Below are 19404 nucleotides of genomic sequence, written 5' to 3'. Positions count from 1 at the left end.
GGTCTCGAACCCTTGACCTAGTGATCTGCCCACCTTGGCCTCCCAAAGTACTGATTACAGGCGTGAGCCACCGCGCCCAAACTAAATGCACTTTAAATGCTTACCATGTGCTGAATACTGGGTTAAATTTATTTTACATGTATTATCTCATTTTTTTTTTTTTTTTTTTGAGACGGAGTTTTCGCTCTTGTTACCCAGGCTGGAGTGCAATAGCGTGATCTTGGCTCACCGCAACCTCCGCCTCCTGGGTTCAGGCAATTCTCCTGCCTCAGCCTCCTGAGTAGCTGGGATTACAGGCACACGCCACCATGCCCAGCTAATTTTTTGTATTTTTAGTAGAGACGGGGTTTCACCATGTTGACCAGGATGGTCTTGATCTCTTGACCTCGTGATCCACCCGCCTCGGCCTCCCAAAGTGCTGGGATTACAGGCTTGAGCCACCGCGCCCGGCTGTATTATCTCATTTAATCCTCACGATAACCAATCTGCCCAAAGCCTTGCTGTTAATAATGCCGCAGAACCTGACAGGTATTAAAATCCAGAGCTCACGATCTTAACCACTAGATCACGCTATCGTTAAGTACGAAGACCATTTCTTTGATAATCAGAAACATCTGTGGGATACTTTAAGAAAATTCTGTTCAAACTTCTCTTGCCCTGGTCTCTGTATTTCTGTAACAAACTGTACCTCTTACAGCACCTGCCTGAGTTCACTTATACACCTCTAACAGATCCTATGCTCCTGCAGGCCTTAAATGTAAGCCCACTTTCTATTTTTCATAGCTCCTGGTGTAGTGCTTTTTACTCTGCAGGCGCTCATTACTTGTTAAACTGCATGTGCCTTTTACTGGGCCTGGGGGACGTTGACTAGAAGATCAGCGCTCACACAGTATTAAGAATTTCTTGGCCGGGCACGGTGGCTCAAGCCTGTAATCCTAGCACTTTGGGAGGCCGAGGCGGGTGGATCACGAGGTCGAGAGATCGAGACCATCCTAGTCAACATGGTGAAACCCCGTCTCTACTAAAACCACAAAAAATTAGCTGGGCATGGTGGCGCGTGCCTGTAATCCCAGCTACTGAGGAGGCTGAGGCAGGAGAATTGCCTGAACCCAGGAGGCGGAGGTTGCGGTGAGCCGAGATCGCGCTATTGCACTCCAGCCTGGGTAACAAGTGAAACTCCGTCTCAAAAAAAAAAGAATTTCTTTCCAAGAAATGTACTCGAAAACAAAACAAAACAAACAAACAAACAAAACAAACAAAAAGAAAGAAATGTACTCGCGCCCACACAAGGTCTCCCGGTCCATAATCCCCCGAAACCATGGTTTCCTTCCTCCCACCCGGATCCCCGCTGCCCTGCCAGTCCTCCCCACCAGCGGGGCCCGGAGCCCGGCGACTCCCCAGGTCGCAGGTCCGCCCTTGCGTGCCCGAGCGGCTTCCGCGGCCCACGGCAGTCCACTCCCGCCTTCGCTCTCAGGCACCGAGCAAGGAAGCGGCCGCGGCGGCTCTCCGCCGCCCCGGACGCCCGCAGCCACCCGCCCGCCGGAAGCCGACATCTCGGGTCCGGGCAGGAGCGGTCCGCGCGGCGAGGAGCAGAGCGGCCGGAACCCAGAGAGCAGCTCCGCAGAGGAGCTGCTGCCCGTACTCAAGATGGCGATTCCGGGCGGGCGTGGCCAGTGACTGGGAGGCGAAGCGGCGAGGGACCATGGCGGCTGTCGACGAGCGGAGTCTGGAGGACGAAGAAGAGGAGGAAGAGGAGGTAGTAAGGGCTACGCCGAAAGCCGGCAGCGCGGTGGCGGTGATGCCTGTGCCGGCCGTGTGTGGGGAAGGGCGTCGGCGCGCTGCCGGCGGGAGGCAGGCCCCGCCGCGCCTCTGCGGGTTCTTGCTCCTGGGCGCGGGGGACCGGGCAGCGTGGGACCTCAGCCCTGATCGTCAGCCCGTACTTGGGATGGGAAGTACTGGGAAGTTACCTTAGGTAGCGTCGCTTCCTCTTGTTGAAAACACGGTCCGGTTTTCACAAAGGTGGGATTTTTGGCCGCTTTTGCTCATTGCCTCCTCCTGCCCGCTCGCGTGCTACCATGTTAACCCCTCTTTCTTTCACCAGGAGCAGTTGGTTCTGGTGGAATTATCAGGAATCATTGATTCAGACTTTCTCTCAAAATGTGAAAACAAATGTAAGATTTTGGTGAGTTTTCTAGACTTGGGGGATTGTTCCAGAGTTTCTTAAATGTAAAACAAGAATGCATGGTGAAATACCTCTCCACAAGTATTGATATATTTATTTCACCTTACAAAGCAGTGAACTCTAAGAATAAGACGTACACTAAGTATAATTAATTCATATATAATTAAGTATAATGTAGAAGTCCAGGGGGACTATGGGAGCAGATAGGAGAAAATGTCTAACTTTGCTTGCCAGTCTCAATGTGTGGCTGAAGAGAAAGTTAAAGATTTGGAGGAGGTAGCATTTTGGTATGGAACAGTACGTGTATTCCTGTCATCTCAGCACTTTGGGAGGCCGAGGTGGGAGGATCACTTGAGCCAGGAGTTGGAGACCAGCCTGGCCAACATAGGGAGACCCCCTCTCTACAATAATAATAAAAAATTAGCTGGGCATAGTGGCATGTGCCTGTGGTCCCTGCTGCTCAGGATGCTGGGGTGGGAGGACTGCCCAAACCCTCGTGGTCAAGGCTGCAGTGAGCCATGACCATGCCACTGCATTACAGCCTGGGCAACAGAGCAAGACACTGTCTCAAAAAATAGATAGATGATACATAGATTAGATAGATTTTTTGCACTGTTGACAAAACTTCCTCTGTTCTTAGCTTACTCTTGAAGAGGTTATTGACTGAAATAGACCTTGTTACTTTACTATGAATTAAGGAGTCTTCAGGTTGCAGCTGCTGTGATCAGAGCAGTTGTAATTTACCCTGTACTTGGTAGGACAAGATGCTCTAGAGGTTCCCCGGTTTTGGAGATTAGTTTCCTTGGTAGCAAGGTTACAATGTTGAAGCCTTTTTCTTTTTCTTTCTTTTTTTTTTTTGAGACGGAGTTTCGCTCTTGTTACCCAGGCTGGAGTGCAATGGCGCGATCTCGGCTCACCGCAACCTCCACCTCCTGGGTTCAGGCAATTCTCCTGCCTCAGCCTCCTGAGTGGCTGGGATTACAGGCACACGCCACCATGCCCAGCTAATTTTTTTGTATTTTTAGTAGAGACGGGGTTTCACCATGTTGACCAGGATGGTCTCGATCTCTTGACCTCGTGATCCACCTGCCTCGGCCTCCCAAAGTGCTGGGATTACAGGCTTGAGCCACCGCGCCCGGCCAGCCTTTTTCTAATGATGTTTTCTTTTTTTTTTTTTTTTTGAGACGGAGTTTCGCTCTTGTTACCCAGGCTGGAGTGCAATGGCGCGATCTCGGCTCACCGCAACCTCCGCCTCCTGGGTTCAGGCAATTCTCCTGCCTCAGCCTCCTGAGTAGCTGGGATTACAGGCACGTGCCACCATGCCCAGCTAATTTTTTGTATTTTTAGTAGAGACGGGGTTTCACCATGTTGACCAGGATGGTCTCGATCTCTCGACCGCGTGATCCACCCGCCTCAGCCTCCCAAAGTGCTGGGATTACAGGCTTGAGCCACCGCGCCCGGCTTAATGATGTTTTTTAATGATCTTTTATTCTGTTGTAGGGCATTGACACTGAGAGGCCCATTCTGCAAGTGGACAGTTGTGTCTTTGCTGGGGAGTATGAAGGTAGGAGGATGTCAGATTGGTGGAACTCTTGTTATGGGCCTTTCAGAGATGGTAGCTCTTCTCAATAATTTGCCTTCATATTTTTCTGCAGACACTCTTGGGACCTGTGTTATATTTGAAGAAAATGTTGAACATGGTAAGTGATTGCTAGCCCCGTCCTTTTTAATATGAACGATTTCACTCATACTTAAGCACAATAAACACTAAATATCTCATGCATCCATTTTCTAGCTATAGCATGTCCTACCATTTTGCCAAACGTGACTCAGATTATAGTTAAAAAAGACATTCCAGACTGGGTGAGCGAGCTGAATCCTGTAATCCCAGCACTTTGGGAGGCTGAGGCAGGCAGATCACTTGAGGCCAGGAGTTCAAGACCAGCCTGGCCAATGTGGCAAAACCCCATTTCTACTAAAAATACAAAAATTAGGTGGGTATTGTGGTGTGTACCCATAGCCCTAGCTACTCGGGAGACAGGTATAGGAATTGCTTGAACCCGGGAGGTGGAGGTTGCAGTTAGCCAAGATCACACCAGCGCACTCCAGCCTGGGCAACAGAGCTAGACTGTGTCTCAAAAACAAACAAACTCCATTCCAGATATATTTGAAGTCCTGTATCCCTTTCCAAACTTATTTCTTTCCCTCTGTCGTCAGAGATGATCACTCTCCTGAATTTATCTTTTTTTTTGAGACGGAGTTTCGCTCTTGTTACTCAGGCTGGAGTGCAATGGTGTGATCTCGGCTCACCGCAACCTCCGCCTCCTGGGTTCAGGCAATTCTCCTGTCTCAGCCTCCTGAGTAGCTGGGATTACAGGCACGCGCCACCACGCCCAGCTAACTTTTTGTATTTTTAATAGAGACGGGGTTTCACCTTGTTGACCAGGATGGTCTCGATCTCTTGACCTCGTGATCCACCCACCTCGGCCTCCCAAAGTGCTGGGATTACAGGCTTGAGCCACCGCGCCCGGCCCTATCTTTTTTCTTTTTTTGAGACGGGGTCTCGCTCTGTAGCCCAGGCTAGGGTGCAGTGACACAATCTTGGCTCACTGCAACCTCTGCCTCCCAAGTTAAGGCAGTTTTCCTAACTCAGCCTCCCGAGTAGCTGTGATTACAGGCACCTGCCACCATGCCTGGCTAATTTTTATGTTTTTGGTAGACACAGGGTTTCACCATGTTGGCCAGGCTGGGCCCAAACTCCTGACCTCAAGTGATTCACCCACCTCGGCCTCTCAAAGTGCTGGGATTACAGGTGTGAGCCACCACTCCTGGCCAAGGAATAAAAAAAGGGCTACTTCATAGGCGGAGCAGCAGCCTACTTTCTAAAGTGTGGTATCAGTTTACACTCATAGAAGCAATATATGGAAGTAGGTGCTTCATCTCCTTGGCACAAGGGCCTCATCCTCCCTCCTGCCTAGACATACAGTTTTCTGAAAGTTTCAACTCCAGGCAGCAGGTTGGCAGCAATTTTTTTTTTCTCAGCCTTTCATGATTGAGAATGTCCCTACTCCATACTTTGGCTTCAAGTAGTAAATCTGACTTTAGTCCTTCATTCTGAGTGGTAGAATTTTAGATCCCAATACCCTATGGGGTACAATTCCTGGCCCCAATTTCCCACTTCAGGGATGAAGCCTGTTAGACCTATGGATTTAATCTCACTCATAAATCTGTGTTTCTGTCCCGTGGAGATGTTTGTTAGTTACTTTTGAATCCAGTAGTGCTTTCAACTGTTAATGTTTTTTGTTTTTTTGTTTCTTTTTTTTGAGATGGAATTTTGCTCTTACTGCCCAGGCTGGAGTGCAGTGGTGCGATCTTGGCTCACTGCAACCTCCACCTCCCAGGTTCAAGCGATTCTCCTGCCTCAGCCTCCTGAGTAGCTGGAATTATAGGCATATGCCACCACACCTAGCTAATTTTGTATTTTTAGTAGAGACAGAGTTTTTCCATGTTGGTCAGGCTGGTCTCGAACTCCTGACCTCAGATGATCTGCCCACCTCAGCCTCCCAAAGTGCTGGCATTACAGGTGTGAGACACTGTGCCCATCTCTGTTAATGTATTTTATCTGTCATTTTTCTGTGCTTGGAGCAGGAGGTATTAGTTATACCTTGAATTTACTACACTATCTTGACAGGAAGTAGTTTAGTCTGACTCCCTGGAATTATTAAGGCTTCATCATTGTTTTATTTGATGTCATAAGCAGTATATAATAGAGTTCATTTCTGTTCTAGCTGATACAGAAGGCAGTAATAAAACAGTGCTAAAATATGCATGCCATACCATGAAGAAGCTCAGCATGACAAGAACTCTTCTGACGGAGAAGAAGGAAGGAGAAGAAAACATAGGTTAGTTTCTTATTCTCTGAAAATAGGTGATCCAGTATTGTCTTTAACAGTGATACATTGATGCCAGGACAGTCCTTGTACTTTGTAGTAATAACTATACATAATGTTTTCTTTTTTTTTAAGACAGAATCTTGCTCTGTTGTCCAGGCTGGAGTGCACTGGGACACTCTCAGCTCACTGCAACCTCCTCCTGAGCAGCCCCATCATGCCCAGCTATTTTTTTTTTTTCCAGCAACTGCATCTGTAATAATTTTATATTTTTTAGTAGAGATGGGGTTTCACTGTGTTGGCCAGGCTGGTCTCAAACTCCTGACCTCAAGTGATCCACCTACCTCGGCCTATAGAGTGCTGGGATTATAGGTGTGAGCCACTGTGGCTGGCCTTATAATTATGTTTAATATATTAAAATTGAGGGTTCTCCATGTGAAGTACCAAGTGTAGAGTTAAAATTCAGTTGAACTCAGATATAATTGAGAGCACTGGGGACATAAAAATCTTCATCTGCCTTGCATTGGAAAGAACTGAGGAGTTTTTTTTTTTTTGAGATGGAGTTTCGCTCTTGTTACCCAGGCTGGAGTGCAATGGCACAATCTTGGCCCACCGAAACCTGTGCCTCCCGAGTTGAAGCAGTTGTCCTGCCTCAGCCTTTCAAGTAGCTAGGATTACAGGCAGGCGCCACTGTGCCCAGCTAATTTTGTATTTTTAGTAGAGACAGGGTTACTCCATGTTGGTCAGGCTGGTCTCAAACTCCCAACCTCAGATGATCTGCCTGCCTCAGCCTCCTAAAGTGTGAGCCACTGCACCTGGCCTGTTTTTAAAAATAGAGACAGAATACTATGTTGCCCAGCTGGTCTTGAATTCCTGGGCTCAAGCAGTCCTTCCACCTCAGCCTCCCAAAGTGTTGGGATTACAGGCATGAGCCACTGCACCTCGACTTTTAGTCCAGTTCTCAGTTCTTTTTCTTTCTTTTTTTTTTTTTTAAATAGACATGGGGTTTCACCATGTTGGCCAGGCTGGTCTTGAGTTCCTGACCTCAGGTGGTCCACCTGCCTCGGCCTCCCAAAGTGCTGGAATTACAGGTGTGAGCCACTGTGCCCGGCCTGAGTCCAGTTCTTAATTTGCATCCACTTATTCTTCTTCACTCGCTGGTCACCACATACTCGAGACTTTTAGACTAGTACTTTTTGCACGTGAAGCAGACCCATGTTTGTGGAGCTGAACAAATAATCATTTGATGGTTTAAAGGTTCACTGCTCAACAACATATTTGAAATTCTAGTAAATAAGATTTTCATGATGAGTATAGCTTAACAAGGAATAAACACTTCTGAAGGTACATTGATCTTATGGAATTAATTACATGACCTATATACAACTATATAATAATACTTTGTTCTTATCGTGTGTATCCCCAAACTATGCCCTCTTTTAGGAACCTTGTAATAATTGTAGGAAGAAAGAAGTACTAGGTTCTAGAATAAACTTGAAAGGCTGACATGTATCACAAGCTTAGGTATTGTTGAGATATTCTTATTAAAGGAAGTTATGAGTTTCCTCCTCCTAGTTTTTAAAAATGTGACAGATCTTTGGGAACGTTTGGGTGTTTTGCATAGTCAAATAAATGAGCAACCAACAATTCAAGTCTGCATTAGTTGTTATCTACTGCTGCATAACCAATTACCCCTAAATGTAACAGCTTTAAATGACAGCAAAACAAGTATCTTACAGTTTCTTTGAATTAGGAATTTGGGAACAGTTTAGGTAGGTGGTTCTGGCTCTAGGTCTCTGATGAAGTTGCAGTCAAAATGTTATCTGGGTTGCAGTCATCTGAAGGCTTAAGGAGTAATGCTGGAAATCTGATTATAAAACGGCTCATTCATATGGTTTATAAATTTGTTTTGGTTGCTGGCAGGTGGCCTCAGTTCCTCCTTGTAGGACTGTTGTCCTCCTCACAGGACTGTTTGAATGTCCTCCTGATATGGCAGCTGGCTTCTCTGAGATAAAGTATTCCACGAAAACAAGGTAGAAGCCACAATGTCTTTTATGAACTAGGCTTAGAAGTTCTTGGCCACAGTCTTGGCCAGGCACGGTGGCTCATGCCTGTAATCCCAGCACTTTTGGAGGCTGAGGTGGGTGGATGACCTGAGGTCAGGAGTTCAACATTAGCCTGACCAACATGGTGAAACCATATCTCTGCTAAAAAATACAAAAAATTAGCAGGGCATGGTGGTGGGCACCTGTAATCCCAGCTACTCAGGAGGCTGAGGAAGGAGAATTGCTTGAACCCAGGAGATGGAGGTTGCAGTGAACCGAGATCATACCATTGCACTCCAGCCTGGGTGACAAGAGCAAAAAACTCTGTCTCAACAACAACAATAACAACAAAAAGTCTGGCCGGGCGCGGTGGCTCAAGCCTGTAATCCCAGCACTTTGGGAGGCCGAGGCGGGTGGATCACGAGGTCAAGAGATCGAGACCATCCTGGTCAACATGGTGAAACCCCGTCTCTACTAAAAATACAAAAAAAAAATTAGCTGGGCATGGTGGCACATGCCTGTAATCCTAGCTACTCAGGAGGCTGAGGCAGGAGAATTGCCTGAACCCAGGAGGCGGAGGTTGCGGTGAGCCGAGATCGCGCCATTGCACTCCAGCCTGGGTAACAAGAGCGAAACTCCGTCTCAAAAAAAAAAAAAAAAAAACAACAACAACAAAAAGTCACAGTCTTAGTTGGGCACAGTGGCTCTTGCCTGTGATCCCAGCACTTTGGGAGGCCAAAGCAGGCAAATCACTTGAGGTCAGGAGTTCCAGACCAGCCTGGCCAACATGGTGAGACCCCGTCTCTACTAAAAATACAAAAAATTAGCCGGGTGTGGTGGCAGGCACCTGTAATCCCAGCTGCTCAGGAGGCTGTGGTGGGAGAATTGCTTGGACCTGGGAGGCAGAGGTTGCAGTGAGCTGAGATTGTGCCACTGCACTCCAGCCTGGGTGACAGAGCAAGACTCTGTCTCAAAAAAAAAAAAAAAAAAAAGTTGTAGGGAAGTAGTAAGTTTCCTTAAAGGCATGAGATGGCAGAAAGTGCTCAAATTGTTTCTCAGAATGAGCTGAGAACTGAACTCTGGAAAAAGGCATGGAATGGTCATTGAATTTGGTAATTTATAGTGATTTTGATGGTACCTACCCAATAGGCATTCCAAGGCCTCCAGATAAGATGGAAATTATATTTCATCAGTGGTTACAGATACCATGTTCCTTGGTGTATGTTGGGCTTTCAGTTTGATATGTATTCATAGGATAGAAATTTAAATTAAAGAATATACTTTATAATATTTTTTATGTGTCTTTTTTGGTTTATTCCTCACCCCTCCAAATTAGGTGGGGTGGAATGGCTGCAAATAAAGGATAATGATTTCTCCTACCGACCCAACATGATCTGTAGCTTTCTTCATGAAAATGAAGACGAAGAAGTGGTAGCTTCAGCCCCAGATAAACCTTTGGAATTGGAAGAGGAAGATATTCAAATGAAAGACAGTTCAAACCTGAGTTGTGAGCAAGAGAAACCACTGCACTTGGAAATAGAAGATTCTGGTACTCTTATTGATATACCTTCTGAGACAGAAGGTTCTATTTTTATGGAAACTCAAATGCTGCCTTAGAAATCAGTCCTAGATGAAATGTTTCTCATAATAACTTGTCAAGTACTTTTTAGAGTTCTTACATAAAAATAATTGCTGTGTAGCTTTCAGTCTTTTAATATTTTATTGCATTTTATTGGCTATTCACACATATCCAGTCATCGCACAACTTATTTTACCAGAACCATTTGGGACCAGACATGAACTGGATTTTTAAAATACAGTTTAGGCCAGGTGCAGTGGCTCACACCTGTAATCCCAGCACTTGGGGAGGCCAAGGTGGGAGGATCACTTGAGCCTAGGAGTTTGAAACCCACCCAGGTAACATAGGGAGGCACTGTCTCTACAAAAAAAAAATTTTTTTTTTTTTTTGAGAGACAAGAGTCTGACTCTGTCACCAGGCTGGAGTGCAATGGTGCGATCTCGGGTCACTACAACCTCCGCCTCCCAGGTTCAAGTGATTCTCCTGCTTCAGCCTCCTGAGTAGCTGGGATTACAGACATGCATCACCACATCCAGTTAATTTTGTATTTTCTGTAGAGATGGAGATGGGCTTTCTCCATGTTGGTCAGGCTGGTCTTGAATTCCTGACCTCAGGTGATCTGTCCACCTTGGCCTCCCAAAGTGCTGGAATTACAGGCGGGAGCCACCGTGCCCAGCAAAATGAAATATTTTTAAATGACTTTAGGGACCCTTCTGAGTCCTTTAAATTCAAGGTTTTATTAAGGTAAGTATATAAGTTTTCCTTTGCGGCTGTTGCAAATACTACTACAAACTCAGTGACTTAACACAAATGTATCGTCTTATAGTTTTTGTAGTTCAGAGGGGTGACATGATCTTGAACTCCTGGGCTTTAGTGATTCTCCTGTCTTGGCCTCTCAACGTGCTGGGATTACAGGTGTGAACCACTGCGCCCTGACAAAGGAGTCTAACATTAATTCCATCTGCAAAGTCTCTTTTGCTAGGTCATTTAACATACACAGGCATAATACTAGGGATTAGGGCATGGAACTCTTTGGTGACTATTTTTTGTCTACCACAGTAAGTATTTAATCTAGGAACAGAAAAAGAATTTTGAAGTGCTTAAGGATAAAGCAACAATTCCAAATATTCCAGATGTAATTTTGCTCCTTTCCCATTTGAGAAAAATTACTGGAATTCAGCTGTATTGGTCATTTTACTATGGCAGTAAACTAAATCTGCTAGTTTATATTTTTTAAGTAAATTATTCACACCCTTTGATACTGTCTTACAGGTTGAGCTGTGTAAATTGCCAATATTTGATTCTGACAATAAAAAACAGGAATTTCCTATAGTGTAACCTACTGCTAGTAAGTTAAGACATACCTGACATTAATTACGTCTCACAATTGATGATTTAACTATTTTACTTTCTTTTTTTTTCTTTCTTTTTCTCTGGAAGTCTTGGCTCTTCAGGGTGATTTAACTATTTTAATAGATTAGAGAGCTAATGTTCTGGGATGAAGAATTTTGTTGTTGTTTTTGAGACAGAGTCTTTCTCTGTTGCCAGGCTGGAGTGCAGTGGTGCGATCTCAGCTCACTGCAACCTCCGCCTCCTGGGTTCAAGCAATTCTGCCTCAGCTGTTCGAGTAGCTGGGACTACAGGTGCGTGCCACCATATCCAGCTAATTTTGTATTTTTAGTAGAGAGAGGGTTTCACCTTGTTGGCCAGGATTGTCTGAATCTCTTGACCTCATGATCTACCCACCTCTGCCTCCTGAGGTGCTGGGATTAGAAGGCGTGAGCCACTGTTCCTGGTCCAGTGTTTTTTTTTTTTAAACAAGTTCTGGCTCTGTTACCCATGCTGTAGTGCAGTGGCACAATCTGGGCTCACTGTAACCTCTGCCTCCTGGGCTCAAGCCATTATTGCACCTCAGCCTCCCAAAGTGCTGGGATTACAGGCGTGAGCCACCATGCCCAGCCAAAGCATTTTCAAATCATAAGCAGATATATTATGTCTTCCCAATTTCTATATGACTTTTTTCTTTTCTTTTTTTTTTTTTTTGAGATGGAATTTCGCTCTTGTTACCCAGGCTGGAGTGCAATGGCACGATCTCGGCTCACCGCAACCTCCGCCTCCTGGGTTCAAGCAATTCTCCTGCCTCAGCCTCCTGAGTAGCTGGGATTACAGGCAAGCGCCACCATGCCCAGCTAATTTTTTGTATTTTTAGTAGAGACGGGGTTTCACCATGTTGACCAGGATGGTCTCTATCTCTCGACCTCGTGATCCACCCGCCTCAGCCTCCCAAAGTGCTGGGATTACAAGCTTGAGCCACCGCGCCTGGCCTGACTTTTTTATTTTCTTATTTTCACTCTTGTCCAGGCTGAAGTGCAGTGGCACTATCTCAGCTTACTGCAACCTCAACCTCCCAGGTTCAAGTGATTCTTATGCCTCAGTTTCCCAAGTAGCTGAGATTACAGGCACATGTGACCATACCCAGCTAATTTATGAGACTTTTTTTAAAGTTTCAGCTTTTAATAAAAAGCTTATTGTTCCCCCCATATGTATATTTAGGAGAGAATGCTAATTGCCTGACCCAATTATCTGTTCTCCCTTTTTGGCTTTGTGTCAAAATCCCAGAATTGACTCAGGTTAGCAGTGTGCTTAGCTTTCCTTGCAGATACGTGTGGTCATATGACTAAGTTCTGGCATTGACATGGAATAAGAAATGCTGAGTTGTGGGGAAAAAAGAGGCAGAAAAAAACAAGTGCTGAGTGGTGCTTCTGGGAAGTTTCCTTAAGCTTAAAGGCTTAAGAGGAAGCAGGTGGGCTTATCTGTTCCTGCCGAAACATAGATGTGGTAGCTAGAGCTACAGCAGGATTCTTAGACTTCAAAGTAACCTTGGAAACAGAAACCATGAATGGCAGAGCAGCAATAGAGAAGACTGGATCCTGATATGTGAGATTACCCTGGACTACTATGAGTAAAGGGTTAATAAAACCCTTTTTCTTTCTCCCTGGTGAAATGACCTCGAATTTGCCTTTCAGCACTGTTTCTCTGGAAACCTACTAGGCAAGGTAATAATGGAATGTCAGCTATAATTTTACGCAGTATTGTTTATGATGAAAAATGAGCCCTTAGCTGGGTGCCACAGCTCATGCTTGTAATTCCAGCACTTTGGGAGGCCAAGATGGGTGGATCACTTGAATCCAGGAGTTTGAGACCAACCTGAGTGGCATGGCAAAACCCTGTCTCTATAAAAACACAAAATTAGCTGGGCATGGTGGTGTGTGCCTGTAGTCCCAGCTACTTAAGAGGCGGAGGCAGGAAGATTGCTTGAGCCTAGGAGGTGGAGATTGCAGTGAGCCGAGATGACACCATGCCACTATACTACAGGGAAAGACCCTGTCTCAAAAAAATAAAATAAAAAAATTTGTGGTAATTTGTTACTACAGAATTAGGAAATTAATACCAAAGCCTGTTACATTGCTCATGGGAATGTAAGTGGTACAGGTGCTTTGGAAAACAGTTTAGCAGTGCCTCAAAACGTTACACAAGAGTTAGCAGGCTGGGCACAGTGTGGCTCAGGCCTGTAATCCCATCAACCCAGTCTCGACTAAAAATATAAAATTAGCCAGGCGTGGTGGCACATGCCTGTAATCCCTGCTACTTGGGAGGCTGAGGCAGGAGAATCATTTGAACTCTGAAGGTGGAGGTTGCAGTGAGCCGAGATCACGTTACACTCCAGCCTGGGCAATGAGCAAAAAACTCCGTCTCAAAAAAAAGAGTTGGCATATGACCCCACAATTTTACTCCTAGAGAATTGAAAACATATGTCCACACAAAAACTTGTACACCAGTATTCAAAGCAGTTGGCCAGGTGTGGTGGCATGGGCTTGTGGTCCCAGCTACTCAGTAGGCTGAAACACTAGAATTGCTTGAACCTGGGAGGTGGAGGTTACAGTGAGCTGAGATTGTGCTACTGCATTTCAGTCTGTGTGACAGAATTAGACTGTCTCAGAAACAAAACAAAACAAAAAGCCAAAGCAGCATAATCCATAGTAGCCAAAAAATGTGAATCACTTAAAGTACCTAAGTTGGCCAGGCATGGTGGCTCACACCTGTAATCCTAGCACTTTGGGAGGCCGAGGCGGGTGGACTGCCTGAGCTCAAGAGTTCAAGACCAGCCTGGCAAACATGGTGAAACCCTGTCTCTACTAAAAAATATGACTATTAGCCAGGTGTGGTGGTACATGCCTGTAATCCCAGCTACTTGGGAGGTTTAGGCACAAGAACTGCTTGAACCTAGGAGGTGTTGAGGGTGCAATGAGCCTAGATCACACCACTGCATTTCAGCCTGGACGACAGAACAAGACTATGTCTTAAAAAATACCTAAGTTGATGAATGGATAAACGAAATGTATATCCATACAAAGGAATATTATTCAGTCCTAACAAAATGGAATTACTGATCCATGCTACAATACGTATGAACCTTAAAAACAGTAAGTGAAATAAGTCAGACACAAAAGGCCACACATTGCATGAATCCATTTATATATGTTCAGAATAGGCAAATCCATTGAACATAAAGTAGTGCCAGGAGGGGGCAGTGGGGTAGATGTGTGTGTGTGTGTGTGTTTCTTTTTGAGGTGATTAATGTTTGCACATCTCTGTGAATACGCCAAAAACCACGGTATGTAAATTATGTGGTAAGTTAAAAATTGAAGAAAAATCACGATTAGCAGTATATTATATTATTTTTTATTCAAAGCAACCACAGGAGAAAGCAGTATATTTTAAGTGCATCGGAGAAAGCAGTGTATTTTAAGTGCATCTTTTATGTGCTAGGCAACTGTTAACACTGATGGCACAGCTGTCAACAGTGCCCATTTCACATTAATGTTTTTAGTAATTATGTGAGTACCTACCATGCAATCAATCTTTCTAACGCCCTGGGAGTCCCTGAAGAATAAAATCTAGTTTCTGAATACCTGATTCTAGGTATACACACTAGCGTATACATGAAACTGCGAGAGTCTGTTCCTTTTTTTTTGACACGGAGTCTCGCTCCGTCGCCCAGGCTGGAGTGCAGTGGCGTGATCTCGGCTCACTGCAACCTCCGCCATGTCGGTTCAAGCAATTCTTCCTGCTTCAGCCTCCTGAGTAGCTGGGATTACAGGCGCCCGCCACCACGCCCCGCTAATGTTTGTATTTTTAGGAGAGACGGGGTTTCGCCATGTTGGCAAGGCTGGTTTCGAACTCCTGACCTCAGGTGATCCGGCCGTCTCGGCCTCCCAAAATCCTGGGATTACAGGAGTAAGCCACCACGTTCGGCCAGTGTTACTTAAAAGTATTACCTCGCAACTGTAATCCCCGGGAAAGAGCCGGGGCAAACATCCGTAACCAAGGGAACAGGGCGCGATTCCAATCAAAATGGCCGCCAGCGCCTCTAGGCGCCCTCGGCGCGGCGTCCCTGGAAGTGGCGTCACGCGCAGCTTCCGGTTTCGCCTGTTCCGGCGCACGTAATCGCTAGGGGCACGTGCATTCACCCAGTTAAGAATTGCCGGTAGCGGTAGCGATGGATGCTCTGGATCGAGTAGTGTGAGTGCGCTGAGTCTCCGCCCCGGAGAACGTTGGGTTGGGGTAAAAGGGTCCCGTGATGGAGTGGTATTGCTTCGGCCTCTCACCCTTCCTGGGCACCCCTCTTCTTGCCTGGTTGGGGTCCAGTCGATCACCAGTCAGGGTCTTCCTCAGCGCGACCTGCTTGCCAAGAAACTGGGGAAGCTTTCAAGTGGGGGCCGCGGGATGGGAGGTGCGATAGAAGCGTTGGCCGCTTTTATCCTAGCCAGTTGAGAAATGTCTGGCTTCCGAAGTGTGAGACAGATGGTAGAGTGAGGGCTTAAAAGCACAGCCCTCGGAATCCGACAGATCTGGGTGACAGTCGGCGCGTCCATTTAAAGCTCTGTGACTTTGAGTCATTAAATATCTCTAAATCTCAGTTTACTCTGTAAAAGAGCTCTCAGTTGTGAGGGTTAGTTTGGAGATTGTATGTAGCGCTTTTGCTGCAGCACACATAGAAATGTTCACTGGTTTTCTTCTTTTCTTTCCAACCTTGTACACTTCTCTTGAGTTATCCTTGAATGATACCTGTTTTAAATTTGTTCAAGAATATTTATTGCGCTAAACAGCCTTTCTGTTATTTGCCGTGGTTTTCTTGATGTTTACCTAGGTCAACATATATCCAAAACGACAACTGTAGCCATTCATTCAGAGAAAGAAAACTAGTTTACTAGGTATTGGGACTAGTTTACACTTTAATTTGGGGCTAGACAACTTATAAAATGTTAATTACTATTTGCATTTGTTGCTGTTAAATGAGATACAAAAGATAGAAATCGTTTGTATCTTTATCAACCCGTAAATGTTTAGAAACTTTATATGTGACATTATATCTGGAGGAAGATTTTTAGAATCTACATGGGAAACTAAAGTGTGTGTATTTTCTCTTTTTCTTCCCAAAGTGTTCATGGGACTGGACGAGGGAGGGTCATAATTATTTGAGAGGAGGAATTCTTCCAGTAGATGGCGGAGACTGTCTGAAAAGCAAGGTGCTCATTGTAGAGGAAGCAGAGGTGAAGCCCATTTTTTGAACAGAAGTGTATAAAAACATGCCACTCCTACTGTCGTATCATAAAGACAGAATAATGAATTTATTTTCCCTTCATATTTTACATGAATTTTTAAATCTAGCTTTTTTTTTTATTTTTATTAAATTTTTGAAACAGGGCATCTCTCTGTTACCGAGGCTGGAGTGCAGTGGCCTGATCATAGCTTACTTCAGCCTTGGCCTTCCTGGGATCAAGCAATCCTCCTACCTCAGCCTGCCAAGTAGCTCAGACTATAGGCATACACCATCACAGCTAGTTATTGTATTTTTTGTAGAGACAGGGTTTTGCGATGTTGCCCAGGCTGGTCTCGAATTTATGGGCTCAAGTGATCTGCCCACCTTGGCCTCCTAAAGTGTTCGGATTACAGGCTGTGAACCACCACCCACCCCTAGCTCCTTTTAAAGATTGGCCTGTTTACTTGCTCTGTGATCTTGGGCACATTACCTGTCTATTCAATTGCCTCATCTGTAAAGTGAAGATAAGAATTGTAACTCTTATGATTGTGGTGAAGATTAAGCCTTAATAGAGTGACTCCACGTAAACATCAACTTTATTATTCCCTATTGTTGGCAATGTTGACATTCTCAGCCATGATGCTGGAGTGTAACCCGTGTATACTTCCTGGCAGGCATTGTGGTCTTAAGCCTAAAAGAAGGCTAAGCGGTCATTAGTCTTCTGTTTAGTAAATGCCCACAGGTTGATCAGCAGTTTTTGCTCAATTCTTTGTATTAGGGTACAGGATGCGGTTAATTTCAAGAAGAAAGAAGAGTACAAATAGCGACAGTATTTACTTGAGTCCTTTATTTTTTCTTAAAAAAGATTTGAAAAAGAACAGTAATAAAAGAATGGGAATAGAAAAATGAAAGCTTTTTTTTGTTTAAAGTAACAAAACACTTATTTAACAGTAATAATGACATATCTTTTACTAATATCTCCCAAAAAAGTGAGCTTTTGGTCTGGCATTGTGGCTCACGCCTGTAATTCCAGCACTTTGGGAGGCTCAGGCAAGTGGATCACGTGAAGTCAGTAGTTTGAGACCAGCCTGGCCAACATGGCGAAATCCTGTCTCTACTAAAACTACAAAAATTACCTAGGTATGGTGGTATGTGCCTGTAATCCCAGCTATTTGGGAGGCCAAGGAAGGAGAATTGCTTGAACCTGGGAGGTAGAGGTTGCAGTGAACAGAGATTGTGCCATCGCTCTCCAGCCTGGGCAATAGAATGAGACTCTGTCTTTTTTTTTTTTTTTTTTTTTTTTGAGACGGAGTTTCGCTCTTGTTACCCAGGCTGGAGTGCAATGGCGCGATCTTGGCTCACCGCAACCTCCGCCTCCTGGGCTCAGGCAATTCTCCTGCCTCAGCCTCCTAAGTAGCTGGGATTACAGGCACGCGTCACCATGCCCAGCTAATTTTTTGTATTTTTAGTAGAGACGGGGTTTCACCATGTTGACCAGGATGGTCTCGATCTCTCGACCTCGTGATCCACCCGCCTCGGCCTCCCAAAGTGCTGGGATTACAGGCTTGAGCCACCGCGCCCAGCCGAGAGACTCTGTCTTTTTAAAAAAAAAAAAAAAAAGAGAGATTTTGTTTAAGGGTGGAATCCTAAATGACAAATATGTTAATGTCTCAGTTAAAAAAAAAAAGCCTCAGTTTTTAAGAATTTGGATATTCATTAAGTCATGGCTTTGCTATGTGAGGAAAATGTTTAAATAGTTATGAATTGTGCTTTTCTAAACAGAAAGCCCAAAACAAAAAGAGCCAAGAGATTCCTTGAGAAGAGAGAACCGAAACTCAATGAAAACATTAAAAATGCCATGCTGATTAAAGGGGGAAATGCAAATGCAACAGTGACACAAGTACTTAAAGATGTGGTAAGTATATATACTTAATCTTTAAAAGACATTGAAGTCATTTTAGAATTTTCAGCATGCTGGGTTGGGCTGCCAGAGCAATACATAGATAAACTTGTCTTAAGAACAACTAGTCTTAGAGAAGAGCTAAAGTTGAGGAGTTATATTTACCTTTCGAGGCACCGACTACTAGTTTTTCTTAAAGCAGCTCGTTTTCTTAGTAAATTTTATTGTATTTTATTTAGTAACACAGGTGAGTCTGTTAGGGTGAAGGTCTCCCTTAATAAATATAAACTGTAGCTGGGCGCGGTGGCTCAAGCCTGTAATCCCAGCACTTTGGGAGGCCGAGGTGGGTGGATCACAAGGTCAAGAGATCGAGACCATCCTGGTCAACATGGTGAAACCCCGTCTCTACTAAAAATACAAAAAATTAGCTGAGCATGGTGGCGCGTGCCTGTAATCCCAGCTACTCAGGAGGCTGAGGCAGGAGAATTGCCTGAACCCAGGAGGCGGAGGTTGCAGTGAGCCGAGATCGCGCCATTGCACTCCAGCCTGGGTAACAAGAGCGAAACTCCGTCTCAAAAAAAAAAAAAAATAAATAAATAAATATAAACTGTTTTCAGTTGCTAGAATTTGGCTTACATTTTAGGAAAAAAATTAACTTGTAAAGCGAAATAACTGCATATTGCTGTATATTTAGTCATTCAAAAACACCAGTTACTGTGCCAGTGCTGCAAATTAATAGGTGAGACACAGTGCCTTCAGTGAGCTTAGAGAGATAGACGTGTGAAAAGTTTTCGCATCATGCTCTACTGGAAGCATGGACAGGGTAGGATGGGAAACAGTTAAAAATCACCTGGGGGACCTCCGCCCAGGGAAGGTTCTCCCAGGGATAACACTTCAGCTTCATTTTGAAGGGGAAGTTGGAGCAAAAAGTGGGAGAGAAAGAGAAGACCCTCTGAGGCTGAGAAAGCAGTTTATGCAAAAGTGAGTATGAAGGAGCATTGATGCATTTGGAGAACAATAAATAATTGAGCATGGTTAAAGGATAGTGTGCTAGGTGAGGCTAGAAGAGGAGGCATGGGTCATACAATAACCTGGAGTTTGAATCTTAATCTGAAAGCTCTACGTAGTCATTGAAAGATATTAAGCAACAGATACCATCAGTCCTTTTCATTGGCTTGGTTAGAGAGGGTTGAGAGCAAATGTA

The 19404-nt window shown here is 44.8% G+C and overlaps 2 protein-coding genes across 6 annotated transcripts in view; both read left to right on the top strand.

Moving 5' to 3' along the window:
- Positions 1–1382: 1382 nt before the first annotated feature.
- GTF3C6 (general transcription factor IIIC subunit 6) lies at positions 1383–11034 on the top strand. The gene is made up of 6 exons (XM_039467536.2): positions 1383–1756; positions 2102–2182; positions 3683–3746; positions 3838–3882; positions 5971–6084; positions 9454–11034. Exons 1-6 carry the CDS (start codon positions 1703–1705, stop codon positions 9732–9734), a joined length of 639 nt encoding a protein of 212 aa, XP_039323470.1. The 5' UTR covers positions 1383–1702; the 3' UTR covers positions 9735–11034.
- An 816-nt stretch (positions 11035–11850) lies between these two features.
- Positions 11851–19404, top strand: part of RPF2 (ribosome production factor 2 homolog) — a 61216-nt gene continuing 53662 nt past the window's right edge. For 3 of the 5 annotated variants that reach the window (XR_012517221.1, XR_012517222.1, XM_039467487.2), the window contains exons 1-2: positions 14767–15279; positions 18083–18215. Coding sequence is in view for 3 of the 5 variants with exons in the window: in XM_039467487.2 (XP_039323421.1) it covers positions 15257–15279; positions 18083–18215 (156 nt within the window). In the remaining 2 variants the exon portion in view is untranslated. Of the gene's footprint in view, positions 15280–16199; positions 16311–18082; positions 18216–19111; positions 19182–19404 lie in introns of all 5 variants that reach the window. The other 2 variants (XM_074397602.1, XM_074397603.1) reach the window with 2 other exon arrangements.

This window comes from Saimiri boliviensis, chromosome 4 (genome assembly GCF_048565385.1).
Source record: "Saimiri boliviensis isolate mSaiBol1 chromosome 4, mSaiBol1.pri, whole genome shotgun sequence".
Lineage (NCBI taxonomy): Eukaryota > Metazoa > Chordata > Mammalia > Primates > Cebidae > Saimiri > Saimiri boliviensis.
The sequence above is the reverse complement of the archived record's forward strand: the minus strand, read 5'-3'. Positions and strand labels throughout refer to the sequence as shown.